This window comes from Triticum urartu, chromosome 7A (genome assembly GCF_056163025.1).
Source record: "Triticum urartu cultivar PI428250 chromosome 7A, HENAU_Tu73, whole genome shotgun sequence".
In the NCBI taxonomy this organism is placed as follows: domain Eukaryota; kingdom Viridiplantae; phylum Streptophyta; class Magnoliopsida; order Poales; family Poaceae; genus Triticum; species Triticum urartu.
The window spans coordinates 723,886,776-723,911,552 of record NC_141879.1 but is presented as its reverse complement, the minus strand read 5'-3'; the positions used below and the strand labels follow the sequence as shown (position 1 = coordinate 723,911,552).

The 24,777-nt window shown below is 42.3% G+C and overlaps 2 protein-coding genes across 2 annotated transcripts; both read right to left on the bottom strand.

Annotated features, from left to right (window-relative positions):
- Window positions 1–132: 132 nt before the first annotated feature.
- LOC147962276 (GDSL esterase/lipase At5g03610-like) lies at window positions 133–22,449 on the bottom strand. The gene is made up of 4 exons (XM_087534126.1): window positions 22,252–22,449; window positions 1,039–1,086; window positions 666–942; window positions 133–561 (listed from the first exon to the last, which is right to left on the bottom strand). Exons 1-4 carry the CDS (start codon window positions 22,447–22,449, stop codon window positions 317–319), a joined length of 768 nt encoding a protein of 255 aa, XP_087390252.1. The 3' UTR covers window positions 133–316.
- Window positions 22,450–22,626: 177 nt separating this feature from the next.
- On the bottom strand, window positions 22,627–24,440 carry LOC147962275 (GDSL esterase/lipase At3g09930-like). The gene is made up of 5 exons (XM_087535675.1): window positions 24,386–24,440; window positions 24,014–24,244; window positions 23,533–23,822; window positions 23,160–23,436; window positions 22,627–23,055 (listed from the first exon to the last, which is right to left on the bottom strand). Exons 1-5 carry the CDS (start codon window positions 24,438–24,440, stop codon window positions 22,811–22,813), a joined length of 1,098 nt encoding a protein of 365 aa, XP_087391801.1. The 3' UTR covers window positions 22,627–22,810.
- Between the last annotated feature and the right edge of the window lie 337 nt (window positions 24,441–24,777).

The window sequence follows — 24,777 nt, the reverse complement described above, 5'->3', positions numbered from 1 at the left end:
CCGCAGTCTTTGAGACCAAAGATCGCACATGCAGAGCTATATATCTACTCTTTACTCAAATAGAACCCATCATCCAAGCACCTTCTCGTTTGCTGCAACTCCCCCGTGCTCCTCAAATAGATCCATGCTAGATTCAACATATATAGTATGACAAACTTTCTTAAAACATTAAGCTCACTAGACAAAATTTCATGGAATACAAGGCTATAAAAACTCACAAGTTTCTTCCTAAATATGAATACTATCTAGGCTAACCTAACAAAAAGATATTGCACCAACAAGCAACGGATCGATCCAAACCTAAATTACAAAGAAATCATGGAACATAGTCCCGATCTAGGAACTCCCTCAAAGGTTCTTCTAGTGCCTCTGTAACAGCTTCCCACCCAGCGGTCGTCGGGTAAGTCTCATCCCAGTAGAAATTCTTGGCAGGATTCTTGCATAGGCTGTAGAGGCGCTTCCCTGAAGGGCTAACCTGTCCACAGTACCCCAGCTTGGTGGAAGCCTCACAGCAAGGTGTCAGCTTGCGCTTGAAATTGTTTGACTGCTCCGACCCTTCACCTGCATACACACAGTTCCAACAGACGTTGAATAAAGTGCATACATGTGAAACCAGACTTAATTTTCATCATGCGCGTGCAGACATATAAAGTACGAGTACTTACCCGGGGCGTGATTAACGATGTCAGTGAAGGCAGTGTAGAGGTCCAGCATGTGGGCATTATTCTTGTTCCCCATCAGGTGTTCTATATTGTTGTTGTGCACAGTTGCGGCATAGTTTGCCAGAAGGTCGCATGTCGTGTAGTTGTTCGCACTAGTCCGCAAAGGCGTGCAGCCAATGGGATGCATGTTGTTCACTAGTACCTTTCTCACACCTAGCCTCTGTAGCTTCCCCACGTTCTTCGCAATCTCAGTCGTCACGTTCCCAATATAACTATCAATCTGCATGCAAGAGATGTTACTTGGTAAGAAGCTGGGTATATAGTAATTGCATACTGGTTAGTGTTTGCAAGTTTGAGTCTGCTAACTACTACTCACATCATCGAAGCTACTCAAATAGTTATAATCATTTGAGAGGTACAGATACTCAAATAGTTATAATCAGTACGGTCTGACCAAGTTGTTCTGGTCTGTATATTGAGAATAGTTGTTAAAAAGTATGCAAAATATTAAATAAAACCACCAGTTTATCTTGGCAAAAGTTATATTCAACAATTTTTTTAACTTTTGTGTACACGTGCATCATTACACTAATTTTGTTATTTTCATCTTTTGCGCTACAGTCAAATTGTTTGGGCAAGACAGTTGGCGAGTTGCTCAGGTTGTCATGCTCCAAATTTTTTAAGATAGTAGCTCGTTCGAATTAAGGTTTGGTGTTTTCTATGTTGTTATCTCGAGAATAGGAGTTCATTCACATGATTCTTGCTCGGTTTACAAAACAGAAAAATCATGCATTAATGTTTTACAAAAACACAAAGTTTAAGTTTTATTAGTTCTATAGTTATATGCATATTGTACAATATAGGGCCTAATATTTCATTTTGCCCTGGCCTGCAAATTTCAGGAGACGGGCCTGGTCCCACCCGACCACCTAGAATGAAGAATCAAACTTACCTACAGTTGGGCTGGCACCCGCTCTGCCGTGCGCATTCATAACGCCGTGTTAGATGTGAGGTTCAGGGCCAGGGCAGGAGCCTTTCATCGTCCTTGCTGACGTGTGCTGCAAGTGCTCGTGTGTTCTAGCTAGCCTTGCTGTCCCCTGCGCCCAAGTATTTGGAGCAACAACATATCGTAGAGCACCTTTAGTTCCTTAACATCCATGTAAAATATTTTAAGATAAACGAATAATTGCTGTGAGTTGCACACACTCGAATACTTATTAGTACAACCCCAAATCCGAAATACAATATATGTGAACTCAATACAACACAAGATACATATGGACTAGGGGCAGCATGCAAATTCGTTGAGAGTCAATTACAAACCTTTACATGTAACTGATTCATATATTCCTCTTAGTTCCCTACGTAGCGACTTAATTACAATCAACTTATCAGAGAGTACAATACACATATACTAGTATTCATTGTTTTAGAGACAGAGTATGTCGATCGAAGATCAGACGGCTGTGATCTTTTCGATGCTTCGCCTAATTGAACTGCTACACACATCGTAGCTTGCCTCAGAAAAAACAAGATTGGTTTGAATAAGACAAAGTGTTTGACGTGTGCAGTATGTACATAAGTAGAACAATAAATTGTTACCATCCATGAGTATGAAACTATATAGTTCACTTGTTTTTTGTTCCTGCAGACTTCGGTTTTCCGGCACCGTGAGACTCCTTATCATGCCCCCTTGGACTTGCTGATGACTACCCATTCCTATTGCTTGATGATGGGGCATGAGGTCTAGGTTGATCTGCATTCACGCAAGGTCACAGGGAGATGGCCAAAGAAACTTTAGCAAACTCACATTTTGGATAAAAAATGCTGAGAAAAAAGCAGATGCCACGTAATGTACATATGTTCACTGCGGTCTAGTGTGTTATGCGTCGATTAGTACTCCTTCCGTCTATGTATACAAGGCCATTTAATCTTCTCTTTGTATAAGTCAAACTATCAAGTTCACAGGAAAAAATATCTGACATGTACAGTACCTGATAGAGCAGATGCTGATATTTTTTACTAAACATGGTCAAACAAAAAACAGTTTGTTTGACTCGAGACAAGATTAAGTGGTCTTGTATACTCCCTTCATTCCAAAATAGATGACTCAACTTTGTATTAACTTTAGTACATATGCATAACCGCTGGATTAAGCGATGCCAAGTTTGCATGTACTGACTTTCTGCACACGGTGCAGAAAGTGGACAAAAATTATTGGAAGTGAATTAAAATTAATGCTCAGTTCTCTGAACACGATGTACAAACCACATATGAAATATATTTCTAGTCGCAATTGAGACTGGTCACATGTATGTGTTTTTTTAGAACGTCACATGTATGTGTTGTGATCATCTCTTCCATAGATATATCTTTCAAACTATATTTATTAGTAGCTAGAAGAAAGGCACACAATGACTAATGAAGTTTACATTTCTTTTGCTCTAGCTAGTAAACGGCACGAAATGTACTACTCCCGCTGTGAACATGATATTCTGCAACAAAAGCTGGATCATGTGTAATTTCCTTGACCTTGTCGTTCAACTCAGGACAAGTCTTTTGAGAGTTAATCTGGCGGGTCTTAGCTTTTTTCGATAAAGAGTGGCTTTATTGACTCAAAATATAGCATTAAGGGATACAATTATAATGAGCTACACCCGACCTTTGCATAACTAAGATGCACACAGCCAACACACACAAAGAAGCACGCTAGCAAAGGAACAAAAAGAAAAATCCCGAAGCGATAGAAAGAACGATTGACAATGTATAGTGACAACCATCATAGCTAGCTAGGTCCTACTATTCTGCACGAACAACTACTGGTATACATAGGGTATAACTTTCATGGCACAACTTTTCATTGTTTGACTTGCTGATGTATATGCGTACATACAGTATACTTTTCCTTAGTCGGCGCTTCAAGTTGGAGTGGGCAGATCATGGTAACACCGCAGTTCCGAGACAGGAAGACGGAGCGGCAAGCATGCGGCCGCCTCATCAGCTGGTACCCTTGTGGGCAATCGGCGAGGTCACACCGGTGCGGTAGTCTCTCCTCCGATCGGTTCCCTAGGACGACGCTGCAAGTTAATATGTGTGGTGGTGCTATCTCGCTCGATCTGCGGACAAAAATGCTACACCTACGGAATTCTAGTATGGACTGGTTTTACGGGCTGCTCTCTCACCAACCAACCCTCCTTGATTTTCGCTGGTGGGCCTCTCTTCCCTAATCTTCTCCAACCACAACTCTTCCGTAAGTCCGTAACAGAAATCCTATGAGAATACTTCCATTAGTCTAGCATTGCCCATCTGCGGATTGCGGCATCCACTGATGGCTCTTGGTTATGGTTCATCTCTCTAAATATAGTTCCTACTGTCGGCAGCTCGTTCTGAAGAGGTTATTGGATGCAGTCGAAAGGCTCCTTTGTGAAGTGCGGTTGCTCTCACACTGACAAGCTTGCCTTCGGCATTGAGATGTGATCTACGATAGCGGCTTGACAAAAAGGCATGGTTGTGCAGTGGCAACGGCGGAATTTCTAGCCAAGCACCTATAGTTGTTGGGATCATAGAAAAATGGCGGCGACAACATACGATTGACCCGATTTGGTGGTGAACATGTTCTCAAGCTTGGTGGTGAAACCCCAAGGTCTCACCCTAGTGGGTTATATCTAGCAATGATGATCTTGCGTTGTTACCGTATTTAAGTCATTGACCAGATATGTTTGTACTTGCTCTTCTGGATGAAAACATAGAATCTGGCCTTTGATGGTTGGATCCATTGGCAATAGCCCTTGATCATTATTCCTTCTTGAAGGCATGGTTGTTGAACACTTGCTGGGCCACATCCTTACCCAACGGCTGTCACTACCACAAACGCACCCAGTCGGGCCTAGCCAGCATCCCAGCATAGCATGCACCTCCGCGCCCAATGCACGCTCGCACCACTCCATTGAGAGTGCCACACAACACTATCACGCCTGCATCACCAGGTGAGCCGTGATGCACATGAAACTCCCTGCCGGGTCTTTGCGGCCCACCAGTGGAGGGGCAATGAGAGGACAGGAGGGAGAATGGCCTAGAGGCGTTCGTAGGGTGTTTTTTGGAAAAGGAGGTTAAACCCCTGGCCTCTGCATCAATCGATGCATACAGTCATCTTTATTAATTATTCAACAAAGGTCTAATAAGAACATATATACATCAAGCCACTGATACGTCTCCATCGTATCTACTTTTGCAAACACTTTTGCCCTTGTTTTGGACTCTAAGTTGCATGATTTGAATGGAACTAACCCGGACTGACGCTGTTTTCAGCAGAATTGTCATGGTATTATTTTTGTGTAGAAATAAAAGTTCTCGGAATGACATGAAAATCAACGGAGAGTTATTTTGGAATATATAAAAAATACTGGAAGGAAGATCCACGTCAGGGGGGCCTCCACCTGTCCACGAGGGTAGGAGGCGCGCCCTACCCCCCCTGGGCGCGCCCTACCCCCCTAGGCGCGCCCCCTGCCTCGTGGCCCCCCTGACGCTCCACCGACCTCAACCCTGACTCCATATATTCACTTTCGGGGAGAGAAAAACCAGGGAGAAGGATTCATCGCGTTTTATGATACGGAGTCGCCGCCAAGCCCTAAACTCTCTCGGGAGGGCTGATCTCGAGTCCGTTCAGGGCTCCAGAGAGGGGAATCCGTCGCCATCGTCATCATCAACCATCCTCCATCACCAATTTCATGATGCTCACCGTCGTGCATGAGTAATTCCATCGTAGGCTTGCTGTACTGTGATGGGTTGGATGAGATTTATCATGTAATCGAGTTAGTTTTGTTACGGTTTGATCCTCAGTATCCACTATGTTCTGAGATTGATGTTGCTATGACTTTGCTATGCTTAATGCTTGTCACTAGGGCCCGAGTGCCATGATTTCAGATCTGAACCTATTATGTTTTCATCAATACATGAGAGTTCTTGATCCTATCTTGCAAGTCTATGGTCACCTACTATGTGTTATGATCCGGCAACCCTGAAGTGACAATAATCGGGACCACTCCCGGTGATGACCGTAGTTAGAGGAGTTCATGTATTCACTATGTGTTAATGCTTTGTTCCGGTACTCTATTAAAAAAGGCCTTAATATCCCTTAGTTTCCAATAGGACCCCGCTGCCATGGGAGGGTAGGACAAAAGATGTCATGCAAGTTCTTTTCCATAAGCACGTATGACTATATTCGGAATGCATGCCTACATTACATTGATGAATTGGAGCCAGTTCTATGTCACCCTAGGTTATGACTATTACATGATGAACCGCATCCGGCACAATTCTCTGTCACCGATCCATTGCCTACGAGCTTTCCATATATTGTTCTTCGCTTATTTACTTTTCCGTTGCTATTGTTATCATCACTACAAAACACCAAAAATATTACTTTTGATACCGTTACCTTTTGCTACCATTACCACTACTATCATATTACTTTGCTACTAAATACTTTGCTGTAGATATTAAGTTTCCAGGTGAGGTTGAATTGACAACTGAATTGCTAATACTTGAGAATATTCTTTGGCTCCCCTTGTCTCGAATCACTAAATTTGGGTTGAATACTCTACCCTCAAAAACTGTTGCGATCCCCTATACTTGTAGGTTATCAAGACTATTTTCTGGCGCCGTTGCCGGGGAGCATAGCTATATTCTTTGAGTCACTTGGGATTTATATCTGCTTATCTTTATGAAGAACTAGAAATATCCAAGAACCAAGATTTATCCCTCAACTACGAGGGGAGGTAAGGAACTGTCATCTAGCTCTGCACTTGATTCACCTTCTATTTTGAGTAAGCTTGCGACACCTAGACCTGCTTCTGCTATTAATTCTTATATGTCGCCTGTTATTGATGATGCCACTTCTGCTATGCATGATACTTATGATGAAACTACTTCTATGCTTGATACTACTGTGCCACTTGGTGAATTTCTTGATGAACAACTTGCTAGGGCTAGAGAGAATGAAATTATTGAAACTGAGAATATTGATGAAAGTGATGATGAAGATTCTCCCCGTAGATATGAATTAACTGTTGTCCCTGAGGACTATGTTATGGATGAAGAAACTGCTAGAAATTTTCTTTCTCGCAAGGATAGGAGTGATCTTAAGAAATTATTAGCTAAGCTGAAACAAAAAACTCTGAATGCTAGAATGAAATATGATCCTTCTTATGCTACTTCACCTATCTTTGTTACTGATAAAAATTATGATTTCTCTGTTGATCCAGAGATAATTACTTTAGTTGAATCTGATCCTTTCTATGGGTATGAATCTGAAACTGTTGTGGCACATCTTACTAAATTAAATGATATAGCCACCCTGTTCACTAATGAAGAGAAACTCGCTACTATTATATCCTTAAATTATTTCCATTCTCATTAAAGGGTGATGCTAAGATATGGTTTAATTCTCTTGATCCTGGTTGTGTGCGTAGTCCCCAAGATATGATTTATTACTTCTCTGCTAAATATTTCCCCGCTCAGAAGAAACAAGCTGCTTTAAGGGAAATATATAATTTTGTGCTAATTGAAGAAGAGAGTCTCCCACAAGCTTGGGGGAGGCTTCTCCAATTACTTAATGCTTTTCCTGATCATCCTCTTAAGAAAAATGAAATACTTGATATCTTTTATAATGGACTAACTGATGCTTCCAGAGACCACCTGGATAGTTGTGTTGGTTGTGTTTTCAGGGAAAGAACACCAGATGAAGCTGAAATTCTATTGGATAATATGTTGACCAACGAAAATAATTGGACACTTCCTGATCCAATTCCTGATCCAATTCCTGAACCAACTCCTAAGCCAACTCCGAAGAAAAGGGGTATTCTATTTCTCAGCCCTGAAGATATGCAAGAGGCAAAGAAATCTATGAAAGAAAAAGGTATTAAAGCTGAAGATGTTAAGAATTTACCTCCTATTGAAGAAATACATGGTCTTAATCTACCGCCTGTTGAAGAAGTACGTGGTCTTGATAACCCGACATAGGTAGTAAAGGTAAATTCTCTATAGATATGATAAAGCTGAAATCTCATTTACTAAGTTTGCTAGCCCATGCTTGGATGAGTTTGATGACTTTATGGTTAAACAAAAAACTTCAATGCTTACTTTGGTAGAGAATTAAAACACAACGCTGATATGCTTGAACACTTGGGTGATTATATGGCTAATATTAAAGGTGAACTAAAACTTATTAGTAAACATGCTTCTATGGTTACCACTCAAGTATAACAAGTACTTAAAGCTCAGAATGATTTGCTCAATGAATTGAATAGTAAGAAAAATGATAATGCTGTTAGAGTTATGACTAGAGGTGCTAAAATGACTCAGGAACCTTTGTATCCTGAAGGCCATCCTAAGAGAATTGAGTTAGATTCTCAGAGAACTAATGTTGATGCACCTAGTCCTTCTAAGAGGAAGAAGAAGAAAAATGATAGGACTTTGCATGCTTCTAGTGAACCTGTTGTAGACACATCTGAGAATCCGAATGATATCTCTATTTCTGATGCTGAAACACAATCTGGTAATGAGCATGAACCTAGTGATAATGTTAATAATGATGTTCATGCTGATGCTCATCCTAGTAATGATAATGAAGTAGAGATTGAACCTGTTGTTGATCTTGATAACCCACAATCAAAGAATCAACGTTATTATAAGAGAGACTTTGTTGCTAGGAAGCACGGTAAAGAAAGAGAACCATGGGTTCAGAAACCCATTCATTTTCCTCCTAAACCATCCAAGAAAAAGGATGATGACGATTTTGAGCGCTTTGCTGAAATGATTAGACCTATCTTCTTGCGTATGTGTTTGACTGATATGCTTAAAATGAATCCTTATGCTAAATACATGAAAGATATTGTTACTAATAAAAGAAAGATACCGGAAGCTGAAATTTCCATCATGCTTGCTAATTATACATTTAAGGGTGGAATACCTAAGAAACTAGGAGATCCCGGAGTACCAACTATACCATGCTCCACTAAAAGAAACTATGTTAAAACTACTTTATGTGATCTTGGAGTCGGTGTTAGTGTTATGCCTCTCTCTTTATATCGTAGACTTGATTTGAATAAGTTGACACCTACCGAAATATCTTTGCAAATGGCTGATAAATCAACTGTTATACCTGTCGGTATTTGTGAGGATGTGCCTGTTGTGGTTGCAAACGTTACTATTTTAACGGACTTTATTATTCTTGATATTCCCGAGGACGATAGTATGTCTATTATTCTTGGAAGACCATTTTGAATACTGCAGGGGCTATTATTGATTACACCAAAGGAAATGTCACTTTTCATGTTAATGGTAATGAGCATATGGTACATTTTCTGAGGAAACAACCTCAAGTCCACAGTATCAATTCTATTGGAAAAATTTCAACAATTACTGTTGGAGGTTTTGAATTTCCTCTTCCTACTGTCAAGAAGAAATATGATATTCTTATTGTTGGGGACATGCATATCCCTGTTGAGGTAACCTACTGTTATTCGAAAATTCTCTGGTTCCATATTATTCGGAATGAGTTTGTTAACATGACCTGATCAACCTTGTTAGTGGATTCCTTTTGATGAGCATGAGATGGATGAATTTAGAAAACACAACTCTCTGTAACCTCTTTTTACTTTCTGTTATTTATATGAAATAAAGCAAAAATAGTATATTCTGTCTATTTTCTCAATTATCCGTGCAATAAAAAATACTTCGGAAATAAAAGTTTTTCAAATGCCCTGAAATTTAAATATGATTTTTTCCGGAATATTTGAGAATATCTGGCACTCAGAACATAGCAGGGGAGCAAGCACCTAGCCATGAGGGTCCAGGGCGCGCCCTACCCCCCTGGCCGTGCCCCCTGCCTCATGGGCCCACGGGGCTCCCCTCCACTAATTCCAGCTACCACACACTTTTTCTTCCTCCCACAAACATCACTAACCAGCTCAAACCCTAGTCCAAGCTCCTTGCTCAAAGCTCCATTCAAAAAACTGCTTTGGGGGATTGTTCGTTGGTATGTGACTCCTCCAATGGTCCAATTAGTTTTTGTTAGTGCTTTATTCATTGCATATTTTTGCTGCTTAGGTGACCCTGTTATTGAGCTTGCATGTCAAATTTATATGGTCAAAAGTAGTTTTGATGCATGATATTGCCTCTAGGCACTTGTATGAGTAGTTGCTATCAATTTTGTTGAGTTTGGTTCACTTTTATTTTGAAGTTACTTAAAATTTCAGAAATTTTCAGAAAAATATGAAGAGATTTTTGAGGGGCTCATCGAGCCGAAGCTCAAAGGATAAGCAAAGTGAGGAGGATAAGAGACCCAAATATAATCTTCCTCGCACCGCGGAGGTTCGGCCATGTGAATGGCCTTGTGATGATTTCTTGAGAGCAGCCGGGATTGATGATGATTTCTATGAATTGGCTGAGAATGCAGGCCTCAACGCCTTCCTCCACGATCAACGCGAACAGTATCTCTTACTCACCAATATCTTTGTGCAAAACTTTCATTTCCATGCTAGGAGCTCACCACCTACGGTGGAATTTTATTTATATGATGAGCATAAGGAGATGTCACTTCATGACTTTTATCGGGTTTGTTTGATCCCTTTCGAGGGCAGCGTAGAGGAACCACATCGTGATGATGTGGATGGGTTTATTGATACCATTACTGTAGGGGAAACGAGGAAGGTTTCCGACGCACGAATTACTAGCATACACTTTCCTGTTCTACGTTACTTTGCTATATTTGCTAGTAGATGCTTAATTGGGCGCGGAAACTGTGGAAACCTTAGTGCCCCTGATATTGTTATTTTGTGCCATGCCTTGTTCCGTGATGACACATTTAGTATGGGCGCTATTGTTGCAAAGCGGTTCTAAGGGCCCTGTCCTTTGAGGCATCTTCGCCTCGCGCCTCGCTGCACACTTTAACATACCTATTAGGCATTGTGAGAAGGAGAAGTTGCTACCTCCTATTTATCTAGATTATAAGAGTATGGTAGCAAAGGATTTTATTGTTAAGAATAGGGAAAAGGCGCTTAAGTACAAATTAATATTTGGTAAAAACTATCCTAAGACTATTACCTTGCCTGCTCCTTCCTTGTTTGATTTGTCTGCAGGCAAGTATCTTGTTCCGTTGGAGGCCATTCACGCCTACCGGAACCTTACATCAGCTACAGAGCCAGAGCCGGAACCACAATTTGATCCTCCACGATAGTCTGATTACCAGTGGGATCCGGAAGTGATTGCCAACCAATGGCAATCCAAGGCTTCTTCATAGTACGACCCTAACTATTACTTTGGATATCCGCCAGGCCAGCCGCAGCCATAGACCAACTTAGGCCAAAAGCCTAAGCTTGGGGGGAGTACGTATATGAGTTCTTTATGACTAATGTGAGTCCATGGATTATACGCACTCTTACCTTTTCGCAATTTGCTAGCGTCGACAGTACTGTGCATTGCCCTTTCTCACCTCGAGAGTCAGTGCAAACTTGGCAGGTGCATCCAAAACCCGTGATATGATACACTCTATCACACATAAGATTACTATATCTTCCTCAAAACAGCCACCAGACCTACCTATTAAGGCTTCTCCATGGCCATTCCGAGATATATTGTCATGCAACTTCCACCGCTTCCGTTTGATGACTCGAGCATTCATTGTCATATTGCTTTGCATGATAATATACCTGACATAGTAGTGAGGAAAGGATGATGGAGACTATGATTCCCCCACAAGTCGGGATGAGACTCCGGACAATGAGAGAAAAGAAAAAAAAGAAAAAAATAAACAAAGAGAGAAGGGGCATTGTTAGTATCCTTTACCACACTTGTGCTTCAAAGTAGAACCTTGTTTTTCATATGGAGAGTATCCTATGTTGTCACTTTCATATCCTAGTGGGAAATTTTCATTATAAAATTAGATGCACACCCACTTAGTTTTCATATTGAGATTTCATACACTTATAGCTCTTAGTGCATCCGTTGCATGGCAATCCGTACTGCTCACATTGATATCGATTGATGGGCACCTCCATAGCCCGTTGGTTAGCCGCATCTATGTGAGACTTTCTTACCTTTTTGTCTTCTCTATATTTACCCCTATCATCATACTCTATTCCACCCCTAGTGCTATATCCATGGCTTGCGCTCATGTATTCCGTAAGAGTTGAAAAAGCGGAAGCGCGTTAAAAAGTATGAACCAATTGCTCGGCTTGTCATCGGGGTTGTGCATGATAAATACTTTGTGTTAAGAAGACAGAGCATGACAAGACTATATGATTTTGTAGGGATAACTTATTTTAGCATTGATATTTTGAAAGACATGGTTGCTTGTTGATATGCTTGAGTATCTAAATTACTATGTCAAAAGTAGACTATTGCTTTGAATCACATAAAAAGTCCAAATGTCCATGGTATAAAGAAAATAATATGATATGACATGTTAAACAACACTCCACATCAAAAAATTTGTTTTTATCACTTACCTACTCAAGGACGAGTAGGAGTTAAGCTTGGGGATGTTGATATGTCTCCAACGTACCTATAATTTTTGATTGTTCCATGCTATTATATTATCATTCTTTGATATTTTATAATCATTTTATATCATTTTTGGTACTAACTTATTGACATAGTGCCAAGTGCCAGTTCCTGTTTTTTCCGTGTTTTTTACATCACAGAAAATCAATATCATACGGAGTCCAAATGCCACGAAAATTTACGGAGATTTTTTATGGAATAGGAAGAACATGGTGGGCCCTGGTTGCACATGGGTGGAGTCCTGAGGAGGGGACAACCCACCAGGGTGCGCCAGGAGGCCCATGCGCGCCTTGGTGGGTTGTGCCCACCTCGGGTGCCCCCGGACCGCCTCTTTGCTCTATAAATAACCCAAAAATATCAGAACCCTAGGGGAGTTGGCAAAATATCCATCCAGCCGCCGCAGTGTCCAGAACCACTAGATCTAATCTAGACACCATCTTGGATGGGGTTCACCACCTTCATTGGTGCCTCTCCAATGATACGTGAGTAGTTCTTTGTAGACCTTCGGGTCCGTAGTTAGTATCTAGATGGATTCATCTCTCTCTCTCTCTCTCTCCCTCTCTCTTGTTCCTCAATACAATGGTCTCTTTGAGATCCATATGATGTAACTCTTTTTGCGGTGTGTTTGTTGGATCTGATGAACATTGAGTTTATGATCAGTCATATATTTTTATATCCATGAAAGTTATTTGAGTTTCTTTGATCTCTTATAGCCTCATATTTCTTCGCCGATGTTTGGGTTTTGTTTGGCCAATTTGATCTATTTATCTTGCAATGGGAAGAGGTGCTTGGTAGTGGGTTCGATCTTACGGTGCTTGATCCCAGTGACAGAAAGGGAACTGACACGTATGTATCGTTGCTACTAAGGATAAAAAGATGTGATCTATATCTACGCAATAGATAAGCGGATCTTGTCTACATCATGTCATCGTTCTTATTGCATTACTCCATTTTCCATGAACTTAATACACTATATGCATGCTGGATAGCGGTCGATGTGTGGAGTAATAGTAGTTAATGCAGGCAGGAGTCGGTCTACTAATCTTGGATGTGATGCCTATCTAATGATCATTGCCTGGATATCGTCATAATTATTTGAGGTTCTATCAATTGCCCAATAGTAATTTGTTTACCCATCGTTTGCTATCTTTCTCGAGAGAAGCCACTAGTGAAACCTACGGCCCCGGGTCTTCTTCCTCGTATATTTCTTGCGATCTACTTTTTCTTTGCATTTTATTCAGATCTATTGAACCAAAAATACAAAAATACTTTTCTGCACTTTATTTTATTTACAATATATTATTTCAATCTACTACAAATTTCTGGCATCGTTACACGAAAGGGATTGACAACCCCTTTAAGACGTCGGGTTGCGAGGTGTTGTTATTTGTGTGCAGGTAACGTTTACATTGTGTTTCTTGGTTCTCCTACTGGTTCGGTAACCATGGTTTAATCACTGAGGGAAATACCTACCTTCACTATGCTACATCATCCCTTCCTCTTTGGGGAAATACCGACGTAGTCCTAGCAGACAAGAGTTTTGTGGCGCTATAGTCCGGGAACAATCAATGCCACCGCCCTACGCTCGTCCATCTAGACACGAACACACTGGAAGATCGGTCGTGCGTAGTACCTGCCGAACAGGCATGACATAGCGTAGCACCTGTCGTCCAGGCATGACTTGACATCTCCACTGAAGCTCCATGCAAGACGGAGCCTCTGCATGCCTCCTACCTTTGTCTTTCAGCGATGCTCCACAAACTATGCTCCCAAGAGAGAAACAACATCACAATGCCGCCATTGTCTGATCTATAAGACGAGATCCTAGAGTTTCCCCTGGAGCTCGACAGTAGTTACACGACGATGCGTTCGTCAAGGTAATGGCGTTGAACACCACCATCGCCCACTGTCAGCTCGCTTTTCACTGGCAACTATGTCTCCCCGACTCGCGGCCGGGACTAGATGACGGATCTCGAGATCAGACCACCCAACATCAGGCGGACCACCTCCGACGGAGCAGATGGCCACCACCGCCAATCTGAGGTCCACCCCGTCGCCGCTCGCCCGTCGCGAGGACGTCGCCGCCGTGCCACCGAGCCCTGAGCTCGCCCGCCGCCGCCTTGATAGGCCACCCCACATCGGCCATCCCCGAGCATCAGAGAAAACGTGCCCCGCCGCAAGCCACCACGAGGGGTTTTGCGAAGGTTTGGGAGGGTGGCGGGAGGGGAGGGTGGCACGCACCGCCGCCCGAGTCACCCACGGGAGGGATGACGCGGGGGCTCGGATGTGATTTGGGAGGGTTCGCAAGTGTGCATGTCGTTGGTAGGGTGCTTGTATACCCCACAAAAAAGGTAGGGTCCTTGTATAGCATTTCAATTTCTTTTGTGTTTTTAGACCATATACTAGTTTCTTTGAAGAAAAGTTGTATTAATAAATTTGTCTTGCATGCTACTTATCGTCACATTAATTTCTTTTAAACAATACAAGTGCAGTCTCTTAAAATTGTGCAAATGATAATATAGCTGCAAATTGTGCAAATGATAATATAGTGTCAAACACCCGGTTGGCCTACCTATTTGTGAGAGAAAAGTAAGGTTTGTATTGAACACTTGCTTCAAAACAAGTCTCAACTTTATTGATATGTGCCAAAGAAACATGTTCATAATGGGAACTTGATTTTCATGGTAAAAGTAGTTCTTCCACAATATTCATCAGAACATGCCCATATGGGCTCAAATTTCAAAGCAGATCTCATCACAATGAACACAATGACGAAAGCATATTTTGATTTGGCGAAGTTTTTAAAATCGATGCAATTTTTCATCCATGGCGCCGACCTCGTCTTGTTTGAAATTTGAATGCATGTGTGTTGCCGGTCTTTTCATTTATAGGTTGGTCCATCACTAATGTATTTTAGAGTGCTCTTGCATGTGGGATGCGCTTCCTTACATCCATAGGTTGATCCATCACTAAATTTACATTTAGAGAGCTCCTGCATATGGGGAGCACCAACTCAACGAAAAAGGAAAAAAGAGTTGCAAGTGTGGGGGAGAAATTCTCAGGCAACGAGCGGGCCTCCTCGGAGAAGTCGGATCCCAACAATCGCCTTATCTTACATCCTACATTTTTAAGAAGTTGATCCCCACTACTACCAATTCTCTTAACATGCACACTGTCCACATCATCAACATGCCACATCACCATTCAGTTTGCAAATCATCTTAACATGCACCTAGTCAACTCAGCCATGCAGCCACATCATCGCATCGCTGGCTGGCTTTGTCCCTGAAGAAGGGTTCTCAACGCATCAGTTCCTTTCTTCTTCACGCTGCCAGCCATTATTGCTACCGTTTACATCTTCCACTATCCCACACGTACAAGATTAACTAACCGGGTAATCAAGCGGCCGGCCGGCGGTTCATTACCGGTCCGCTTCCTGTACTTTATAGTTGTAGGTCCCCTCACGTCTTCTTCCACTTCCCAGTCTACGTCGGCAAATTTCTACTCTAGAAGGCGGTGTCAATCTGCATCTTTGTTATGTGGTTGCAACGCTTGTCGGAAAATTCACTGGTAACTCCGCGGGTGCAGCAGCTGCAGGTGCCACCGTTGCTCTCCGTCAACCTCAAAGGTCTGCCTCACAAATCACGATTCGTTTGTTTTTCTATATCCATTATTCCATTGATTGTTGAGAGTATGTAGAATAGCAGAGCACGCGCTAGCTTTTGGTGTTGACGAACATATTCTACCGGTTCTCATACGTAGCCGGGGTGGTAGCCAGCCAATTGCTATGTCCGTGACGGACCCGCATGACGTACCTCCACGTGCGAGCGCGAGCGCCATGGAGTGCCCGCCGGAATCCGACACCGAGAACTACAGTCCTGCCCGTCGCCGTGGAAAGTGCATCGCCCTACCTTGCCGACTCTTTGCCCCCCGAAGCGTGGGGTGACAGGCCCGTGCCACCAGGCCCGGCAGCACAGGTGCACGCGCGTCCCCTCTTAAGCGTGTCGCCAGCGATGACAGTTACCCGTGTGGGACTAATAAAATGTAAAAAAATCAAGTATCCGTACTTGTTCTTCAAAGCACTTAAACAACTCAAAAACACTAGCCATGCGCGCACGCACATAGATCGACATGGTCGGCAAAGGGCAGACGCACCGATTGAACATAGTGTGTACGCGAGTATTGTCTTTTCGGTGGCGGTCATTTGAACATCGAGCAATGCAAATGCGGACATAAACGTACATACAATCATCCTATCCTATAAGCACCACTGTCTGAGATACCGAACCGGCATAATATCTTGAGATTAATAAAATAATCATGAGCACCTTGGTAGTGGATGAGAACGCTTATAACAAATTCAAACAAAAATGCAAGAACCAGTACCAAACTTAGGACCTAAACCCTGATCAGCTGGTTCAACCATAAGCAAACTAATCATCTGAGCTATACTCAGTTCACGGTGGCGGCCATTTGCGAAGACTAATTATGCACGCTGTTAGAATGGATAGACAGGGATTGTTGCGGAATAGTTGGTGTATTTCTTGCACCCCATGGGCATATATATAGGAGTACCTGATCGTCTTGGAGTACAAGGCAAGATAGAATAATATCCTATGCTATCCTAGCTTTCTTAATAATTACGATACTCAACATCCCTCCGAAGTCACAACGGTAGCGACGCAGACGATGAGACTGGAGAAGAATCCGGAGGCAAGCCAACGGACCATGTTAGAAGGGAGAGAGAGGAATTGTTGCGGAATAGTTGATGTATTGCTTGAGCCTCATGGGCATATATATAAGAGTGCATGATCGTCTTGGAGTACAAGGCAATAAAGAATAATATCCTACGCTATCCTAACTTTCCTAATAATCATGATACTCAACACATGCAACTGAGGGCGCCTCGCTATGTGACCGCGCAACAAAACTATGAATGAATACATTTCGCACTTCTGCAGCAGGAGAGAGCCAACTAATCTACTCGTCTCTACTCATGTGTATTGTTATTTCTTGAAAATTCAAAACTTCATACAAGTACTCCCTTCATCCGGGTTTATAAGGTCCCCTCTTATTTTGGCCTTAAGTTTTTTTATGGAGAAACTTTCAATCCGATTCATCATTTGGCATGGCAGTACAATGAACACCGGAGTAAAAAATATACTCAAAGCAACCGTTTATTTATAGGGACTGTCATCAATTAGAAAAACCAATCATGGGGAACCATGCTCTTTCACATACATAATTGATGTAAATATAGCATGAATACTTCATAAACTATAGATACGTTAGAGATGTATTAGCATCCCAAACTTAATTCATGCTCATCCTCGAATAGGTAAATGATAAACAAATAATTTATGTAGTGTGAATGCTAGGATAGAAAAAACTTTTGCTCACATAGGCAATGATAATTCTGATAACAAGTCACATCAGTCCATTAACTTCAATATATCATAAAGTTGTAATGTAGTATCTAATGAATCTTTCAAGATTATATTGCAAACATAAAGCAACCTAGTATGCATTCTTCTAATAGAGCTCATTGGTTTAAAATAGAGATGAGGTTTATTTTGAGAGGTATATATTCGAGAGCATCAAATGAGAAGTATGTATAGTTGGGTTTCCATCTAATCACGAATCCTGAGTAACCTTTTTTCTGCCTTTTTGCGTTCTAAGCAGTATAATTCAGAATACCTTTTTTGTTCCCTTTACTTTAACATGGGTGCAAGGAACAATACCATTATCCTTCCTGATGTTTTTGTACATATGTTTTCAAATAAATACATTAGATGTTTAGGATTTTCTTCAGAAGTACTTCTATGATATCATAATTTTGTTAGGAAACAGGCGTTTTGTGAATAATAGTGGGATTTTGTAAAAAGTTACTACCATTATCAAATAATTGGATCTTGTTAGGAAACAGACACTTCCATATATACAAAAAATAGTAAGTTTAAGTTTTATTAGTTCTGTAGTTATTGCATTTTTTACAATATAGGGCCTAATATTTTATTTTGCCCTAGCCTGCAAATTTCAGGAGACGGGCCTGGTCCCACCCGACCACCTAGACTGGTGAATCAAACTTACCTACAGTTGGGCTCGCGCCCGCTCTCCCACGCGCATTCATGACGACGTGTTAGATGTGAGGTTCAGGGTCGGGGCAGGAGCCTTTCATCGTCCTTGGTGACGTGTGCTACAAGCGCTCGTGTGTTCAAGCTAGCCTTGCTGTCCTCTGCGCCCAAGTATTTGGAGCAACAATATGTGGTAGAGCACCTTTCGTTCATTAACATCCATGTAAAATATTTTAAGATAAATGAATATTTTTTGTGAGTTGTAAAATAGTAGATCGGAAACTAATATGATGGAAAACAGAAACTTATATGATGGAAAATAGACCCGGGGGCCATAGGTTTCACTAGAGACTTCTCTCAAGATAGCAAATAATAAGGTGGGTGAACAGATTACTGCCGAGCAATTGATAGAAAAGCACAAAGTTATGACGATATCTAAGGCAATAATCATGAACATAGGCATCACATCCGTGTCAAGTAGACCGAAATGACTCTGCATCTACTACTATTACTCCACATATCAACCGAGTCCTGCCAGCATCTAGAATATTAAGTTCATTAAGAACAGAGTAATGCATTAAGTAAGATGAATGATGAAGAGGAATTTACTCAAGCAATATGATGAAAATCCCATCTTTTTATCCGCGATGGCAAAAATATGATACGTGCCTTGCTGCCCCTACTGTCACTGGGAAAGGACACCGCAAGATTGAACCCAAAAAAGCCAAACCAAACCGATAGTTCAAAGAGAATTACAAAGATATCAAATCATGCATAAAAGAATTCAGAGAATATTCAAATAATATTCATAGATAAGATGATCATAAATCCACAATTCATCGGATCTCGGCAAACACACCGCAAAAAATTATTACATCGAATAGATATCCAAGAACATCGAGGAGAACATGGTATTGAGAATCAAAGAGAGAGAAGAAGCCATCTAGCTACTAGCTATGGACCCATAGGTCTGAGGTAAACTACCCACGCTTCATCGGAAGGGCAATAGAGTTGATGTAGAAGCCCTCCGTGCTCGAATCCTCCTCCGGCAGGGAGCCAGAAAAGGTCCCTAGATGGGATCTGATGGGTACAGAACGTTGCGGTGGCGGAAAAGTGTTTTCGTGGATGCCTCTGGTGGTTTGGGGATATTTGGGAATATATAGGCGAAAGAATTAGGCCAGGAGGGTCACGGGGGCCCCGCAAGGGTGGGGGCGCATCCTATCCCCTGGGCGCGCCCTCCGTCCTCGTGGCTGCCTCGTAGCTCCTTCCACTTTATCTCCAAGTCTCCTGGTTGTCTTCTGGTCCATGAAAAATCATTACAAAGGTTTCATTCCGTTTGGACTTTGTTTGGTATTCCGTTTCTTTGAAACTCAAAAATAAGGAAAAAAACAGAAAGTGACACTGTGCTCTGGGTTAATAGGTTAGTCCCAAAAATAATATAAAATAGCATATAAAACATCCAAAACAGATAAAATAATATTATGGAACAATCAAAAATTATGATACAAGTCGAAATTTCACAAGCTAATTCAAAAACTAAGTGTAGAAGAAAATTCAGTTATCTACTAATAGAACAAAATTCAGTTCACTTTAGTGTTCTATAATGAAATGAAAAAAAAAACAGTTAACTACTAGTTTCATTCATTTAACTTCACCTAATTAACCCACTGTACCACTACCACTAGCAGCACTAGTAACCTAAGTGTAGAAGAAAATTCAGTTAACTACTAACAGAACAAAACTTAGTTAACTTTAGTGCTATATAATGATGAGATAAAAAAATCCAGTTAACTAATTTCAATCATTTAGGTCATTCATTTAACTTCACCTAGTTAACCTATTGTACCACTACTACCAGTAGCGCTACTAGCCTAATTAACTTAGTAAAACCCTACTACCCTCACTAAAAAACATCTAATTAACATCTACTAGTACCACTACTGCCCTAACCTAATTAACATCTACTAGTACGACTATATACTACTAGCAGCACTGCTGCAACATTTTCTTCAGTTTGTTCTTTCAAGAAAAACATCTATGAAAACAAAAACACTATTTAAACCCTACTGCCCTACCTAAATTTTTGCTCTAAACCCTACTGCCCTAGTTAAATTTTTGCTCTAACCTAGCAAACCTAGTTAACCTAATTAACCTAGCTAGTTAACTTAGGTAACCTAGCTAGCTAGTTAACCTAGTTAACCTAGCTAATTCCTAGAATAATATTTTCTGACCTAATTTGATACTTAGATAATTTTATATATATGAAAATAGCTACCTAGGTTTTATACCAAAACCTAGCTATCTAGGGTTCATACCAAAACCTAGGGTTCATGCTTAAACCTAGGGTTCATAACTAAATTCACCTTAGCAAATTAACCTAGAGAGGAGGGTGGGGGCTTACACAGAGGGTGCTCGGAGGAGACGGTGGCAGGGAGGTGCTCGGGGGAGACAGTGGCAGGTAGGGCGTCAAGGGTGGCTTCAGTGGCGTCTACAACAGCTCCGACGGCGAGGGTGGCTCCGGGGGCGTCGAGGGCGCGCGGCTCCGGTGGCGGCGACGACGCGCGGCTCCGATGACGGTGACGGAGGCAGGATGGCGAGGGAGCAGGGACGGCGAGGGAGAGGTAGGAGACGCGAGAAGAATGAGGAATTGGGGGAAGGAGGGACGCCCGTGCAGGGGCAAGTCAAACATAACGGCAACGCAGTTTCTGCAACAGCGCTATAGCTACTTAGCTATAGTGCTGTTTGGTGGACTGCGCTACTAGTTTTGCTAAGTTAAATATAGCGCGTGTAGCGAAAACACGTTGCTACAGCGCTTTCATAAACATGCGCTACTGCTATTGCTTTCATTTTTTCCATTTTCTTTAATTTTCTTTTTCTTTTTTCTTTTCTTTTCCTTTTCTTAGTTGCAGCGCTGTCGCCTTAAAACACGCTACTACTATTTGCTTAGCAGTAGCGCGGTGTGTAGACGGGCGCTACTACTACTATACCTAGCTTGTCTCCAACGGTGTGGCAGTTATAGTAGTAGCGCTTTTTATTTGGCCGCACTACTACTATATAAATAGTAGCGGGCTTGTTCTCCCCGCGTTATTGTTTGGTAGTAGTAGCGCCTTGTTTTAGCCAGCGCTACTGATAATCCTCTGTGCATAAGGTTTTCCCTAGTAGTAAATAAATTCTTGGCGTCTTCTGTGTGAGGCATGAATGTTAAAATTTTGACTCACATCCAAGGGTCAAAAGAGGTCCTGTAAATAGTGAGACTTCCATGCACCATTCACGTCAAAAAAATAAGCAACACGGTGTAGTCTGCAATCTCTCTTCAGCACGCTGGGGCGGAAGGATGGTCCTCACAGGATCCAAGTCTTCATGGAAATACCGTCATCAACTCTGTAAAATTATCCCTTCCTTGACTAGCGCCAGCCCGTTTTCTACCGCTATCCACACAGCGGACACATTGCCGGTAAACACTATATCCAACAAATTCCCACTGGGGTACTATTTTCCCTATCGCAATCAGGCACATAAGCCCGTCGGAGCATCAAGCAATCGCCAAACTTGTTTTGCTAGAAGTTCTTGGTTGAATGCACGCACACGATGTAAACAGATACCACCCTTTGACTTAGGCAGCATCATTTTGCGCCAATTCAACTAGGCCATCTTCCTTTGTACTTTCTTCACCATCTACTAGGTGCTGAATATGCTCAAAACATGTTGGACTAGCTTGAGCCACCGACTTGATCAATATTTCCTTGTTCCCCGAAGACATCTCTCTCCCCCCTTAACTTGCTTCCAATACTTGAAATCTACACATTGCAGCTACACGATCAAATGCTTAACAAAATATGTGGCATATGGCCTAGCTTGTTACAGACATGTTTTTGCCATTTGAATTGAAACAAATACCGATTAATGCAAAGGTCATCCCCAACAGCGGCAGGGAGCTAAGTGGAAGTTCTCACAGGCATGACCCGTGCACTTTTAATTACAGGTATGGGAACAACGGCATAAACACGGCCTTGGCGAGCCGGGGTGTACATGGTGAAGGCAGAACCTGATGGAACAGCCGAGAAGGCTGAACGAACGTATGGGGTGCGGTTGCCAGTGTGCCTCTTTCTCGTCTTTGCAACGTCAAACATAGCTGGCTTGGCACCGATCATACCCGTGCTACCACTAGGTGTGGAGCGTTACCTCAATCGACTAAGCCGCAGTCTTTGAGACCAAAGATCGCACATGCAGAGCTATATATCTACTCTTTACTCAAATAGAACCCATCATCCAAGCACCTTCTCGTTTGCTGCAACTCCCCCGTGCTCCTCAAATAGATCCATGCTAGATTCAACATATATAGTATGACAAACTTTCTTAAAACATTAAGCTCACTAGACAAAATTTCATGGAATACAAGGCTATAAAAACTCACAAGTTTCTTCCTAAATATGAATACTATCTAGGCTAACCTAACAAAAAGATATTGCACCAACAAGCAACGGATCGATCCAAACCTAAATTACAAAGAAATCATGGAACATAGTCCCGATCTAGGAACTCCCTCAAAGGTTCTTCTAGTGCCTCTGTAACAGCTTCCCACCCAGCGGTCGTCGGGTAAGTCTCATCCCAGTAGAAATTCTTGGCAGGATTCTTGCATAGGCTGTAGAGGCGCTTCCCTGAAGGGCTAACCTGTCCACAGTACCCCAGCTTGGTGGAAGCCTCACAGCAAGGTGTCAGCTTGCGCTTGAAATTGTTTGACTGCTCCGACCCTTCACCTGCATACACACAGTTCCAACAGACGTTGAATAAAGTGCATACATGTGAAACCAGACTTAATTTGCATCATGCGCGTGCAGACATATAAAGTACGAGTACTTACCCGGGGCGTGATTAACGATGTCAGTGAAGGCAGTGTAGAGGTCCAGCATGTGGGCATTATTCTTGTTCCCCATCAGGTGTTCTATATTGTTGTTGTGCACAGTTGCGGCATAGTTTGCCAGAAGGTCGCATGTCGTGTAGTTGTTCGCACTAGTCCGCAAAGGCGTGCAGCCAATGGGATGCATGTTGTTCACTAGTACCTTTCTCACACCTAGCCTCTGTAGCTTCCCCACGTTCTTCGCAATCTCAGTCGTCACGTTCCCAATATAACTATCAATCTGCATGCAAGAGATGTTACTTGGTAAGAAGCTGGGTATATAGTAATTGCATACTGGTTAGTGTTTGCAAGTTTGAGTCTGCTAACTACTACTCACATCATCGAAGCTACTCAAGAAGGCATTGTCGACGTTGGCACCAGTCATGTAGTCACTGCCGGAGATGGAGACGAGAGCGACGGAGCTCTGAAGCTGTTGTTTTGAGATGACCCCAGTATTAAGTAGCCTCGTGAAAGCATTAACCTGTGTTGCAAGGGTCGGCACCTTCTTGTCCGGCACCTCGTAGACGCCAGCACCGCCGAAAGCAAAGGTCATGCCAGATGGGTCGCAAGATAGATGTGGCGTGAGCCTGTACGATGGAGGGGCTTCATTGAGGCCCAAGATCCTTGCTGCAAGGGAAATAAATCAATAAATATGAAGGATTATTTTTAGTACAACACATATAAGATTGTAAGGGTCAGAACTAAATGATCTAGAGCCTTGATATGATGGATTATTTTGGATGGTCTTAGATATAAGGTTGTACGTGCTCAAAAATATTTTTTCTATCTAGCATACCAGTATATATCTAGCTACGTACCGATGAAGTCAGATTGAATCCAATAGTTGGAAAGGCGTCCAGTTGGAACAGGAGTCGTAGATCCACGGGAGTTGAGATAGGAGCCATAGGGATAGCTCCATTGACGCCATGTGTCGGTCTTTGGGAGGTTGCCGTTGTCGACGAAGCCATCGCCGAAGACGAACATGCTGGACCATTGGTTCTTTGACCCCTGATCAGCCGAAGGTGTGCCTCGAGCCTCCACACGAGCCCCTGTAACGTAGATCAATCATGTCTTAGTGCATGCATGAAGAACATGACGTGGTCGAACTAACATGTATACTTGTAGATCGCGCTAGCAAGGAATATCTAAAAGCTAAAGCAAGGCAGTAATGAGTTAATGATGTGCATTACCACCCAATGCAAGGACGACGAGGAGAAGGCAGAAGACGGTCGGCATGAGCTTCATGGTTACGAGGCCCCGGGAGGCGGCTATGGGGAGCTAGATGGTTGCGCCGTGCATGAGCCTATAGCTATATTTATAGAAGATTTTTCTGGTCGGTAGGTAGGTACGTATTGCACATGGAGTCAGCAATCCCACGTACGTACGCTTGTAGCTATAGCCGCGGCCAGACTAAGAATGCATGCGTCAACGTGGAGACGAAGAAACGTCTTGGGAAACCAATAGATACAAGAATCGTGTGTAGCAAACTTTGAACGACAGGTAGATAGAATGGTGCGTCCTACCTGTACCTGTTAATTTGAAAGTCCTACAAGGCCACCTGGATTCAGGAATCCTTGTACAA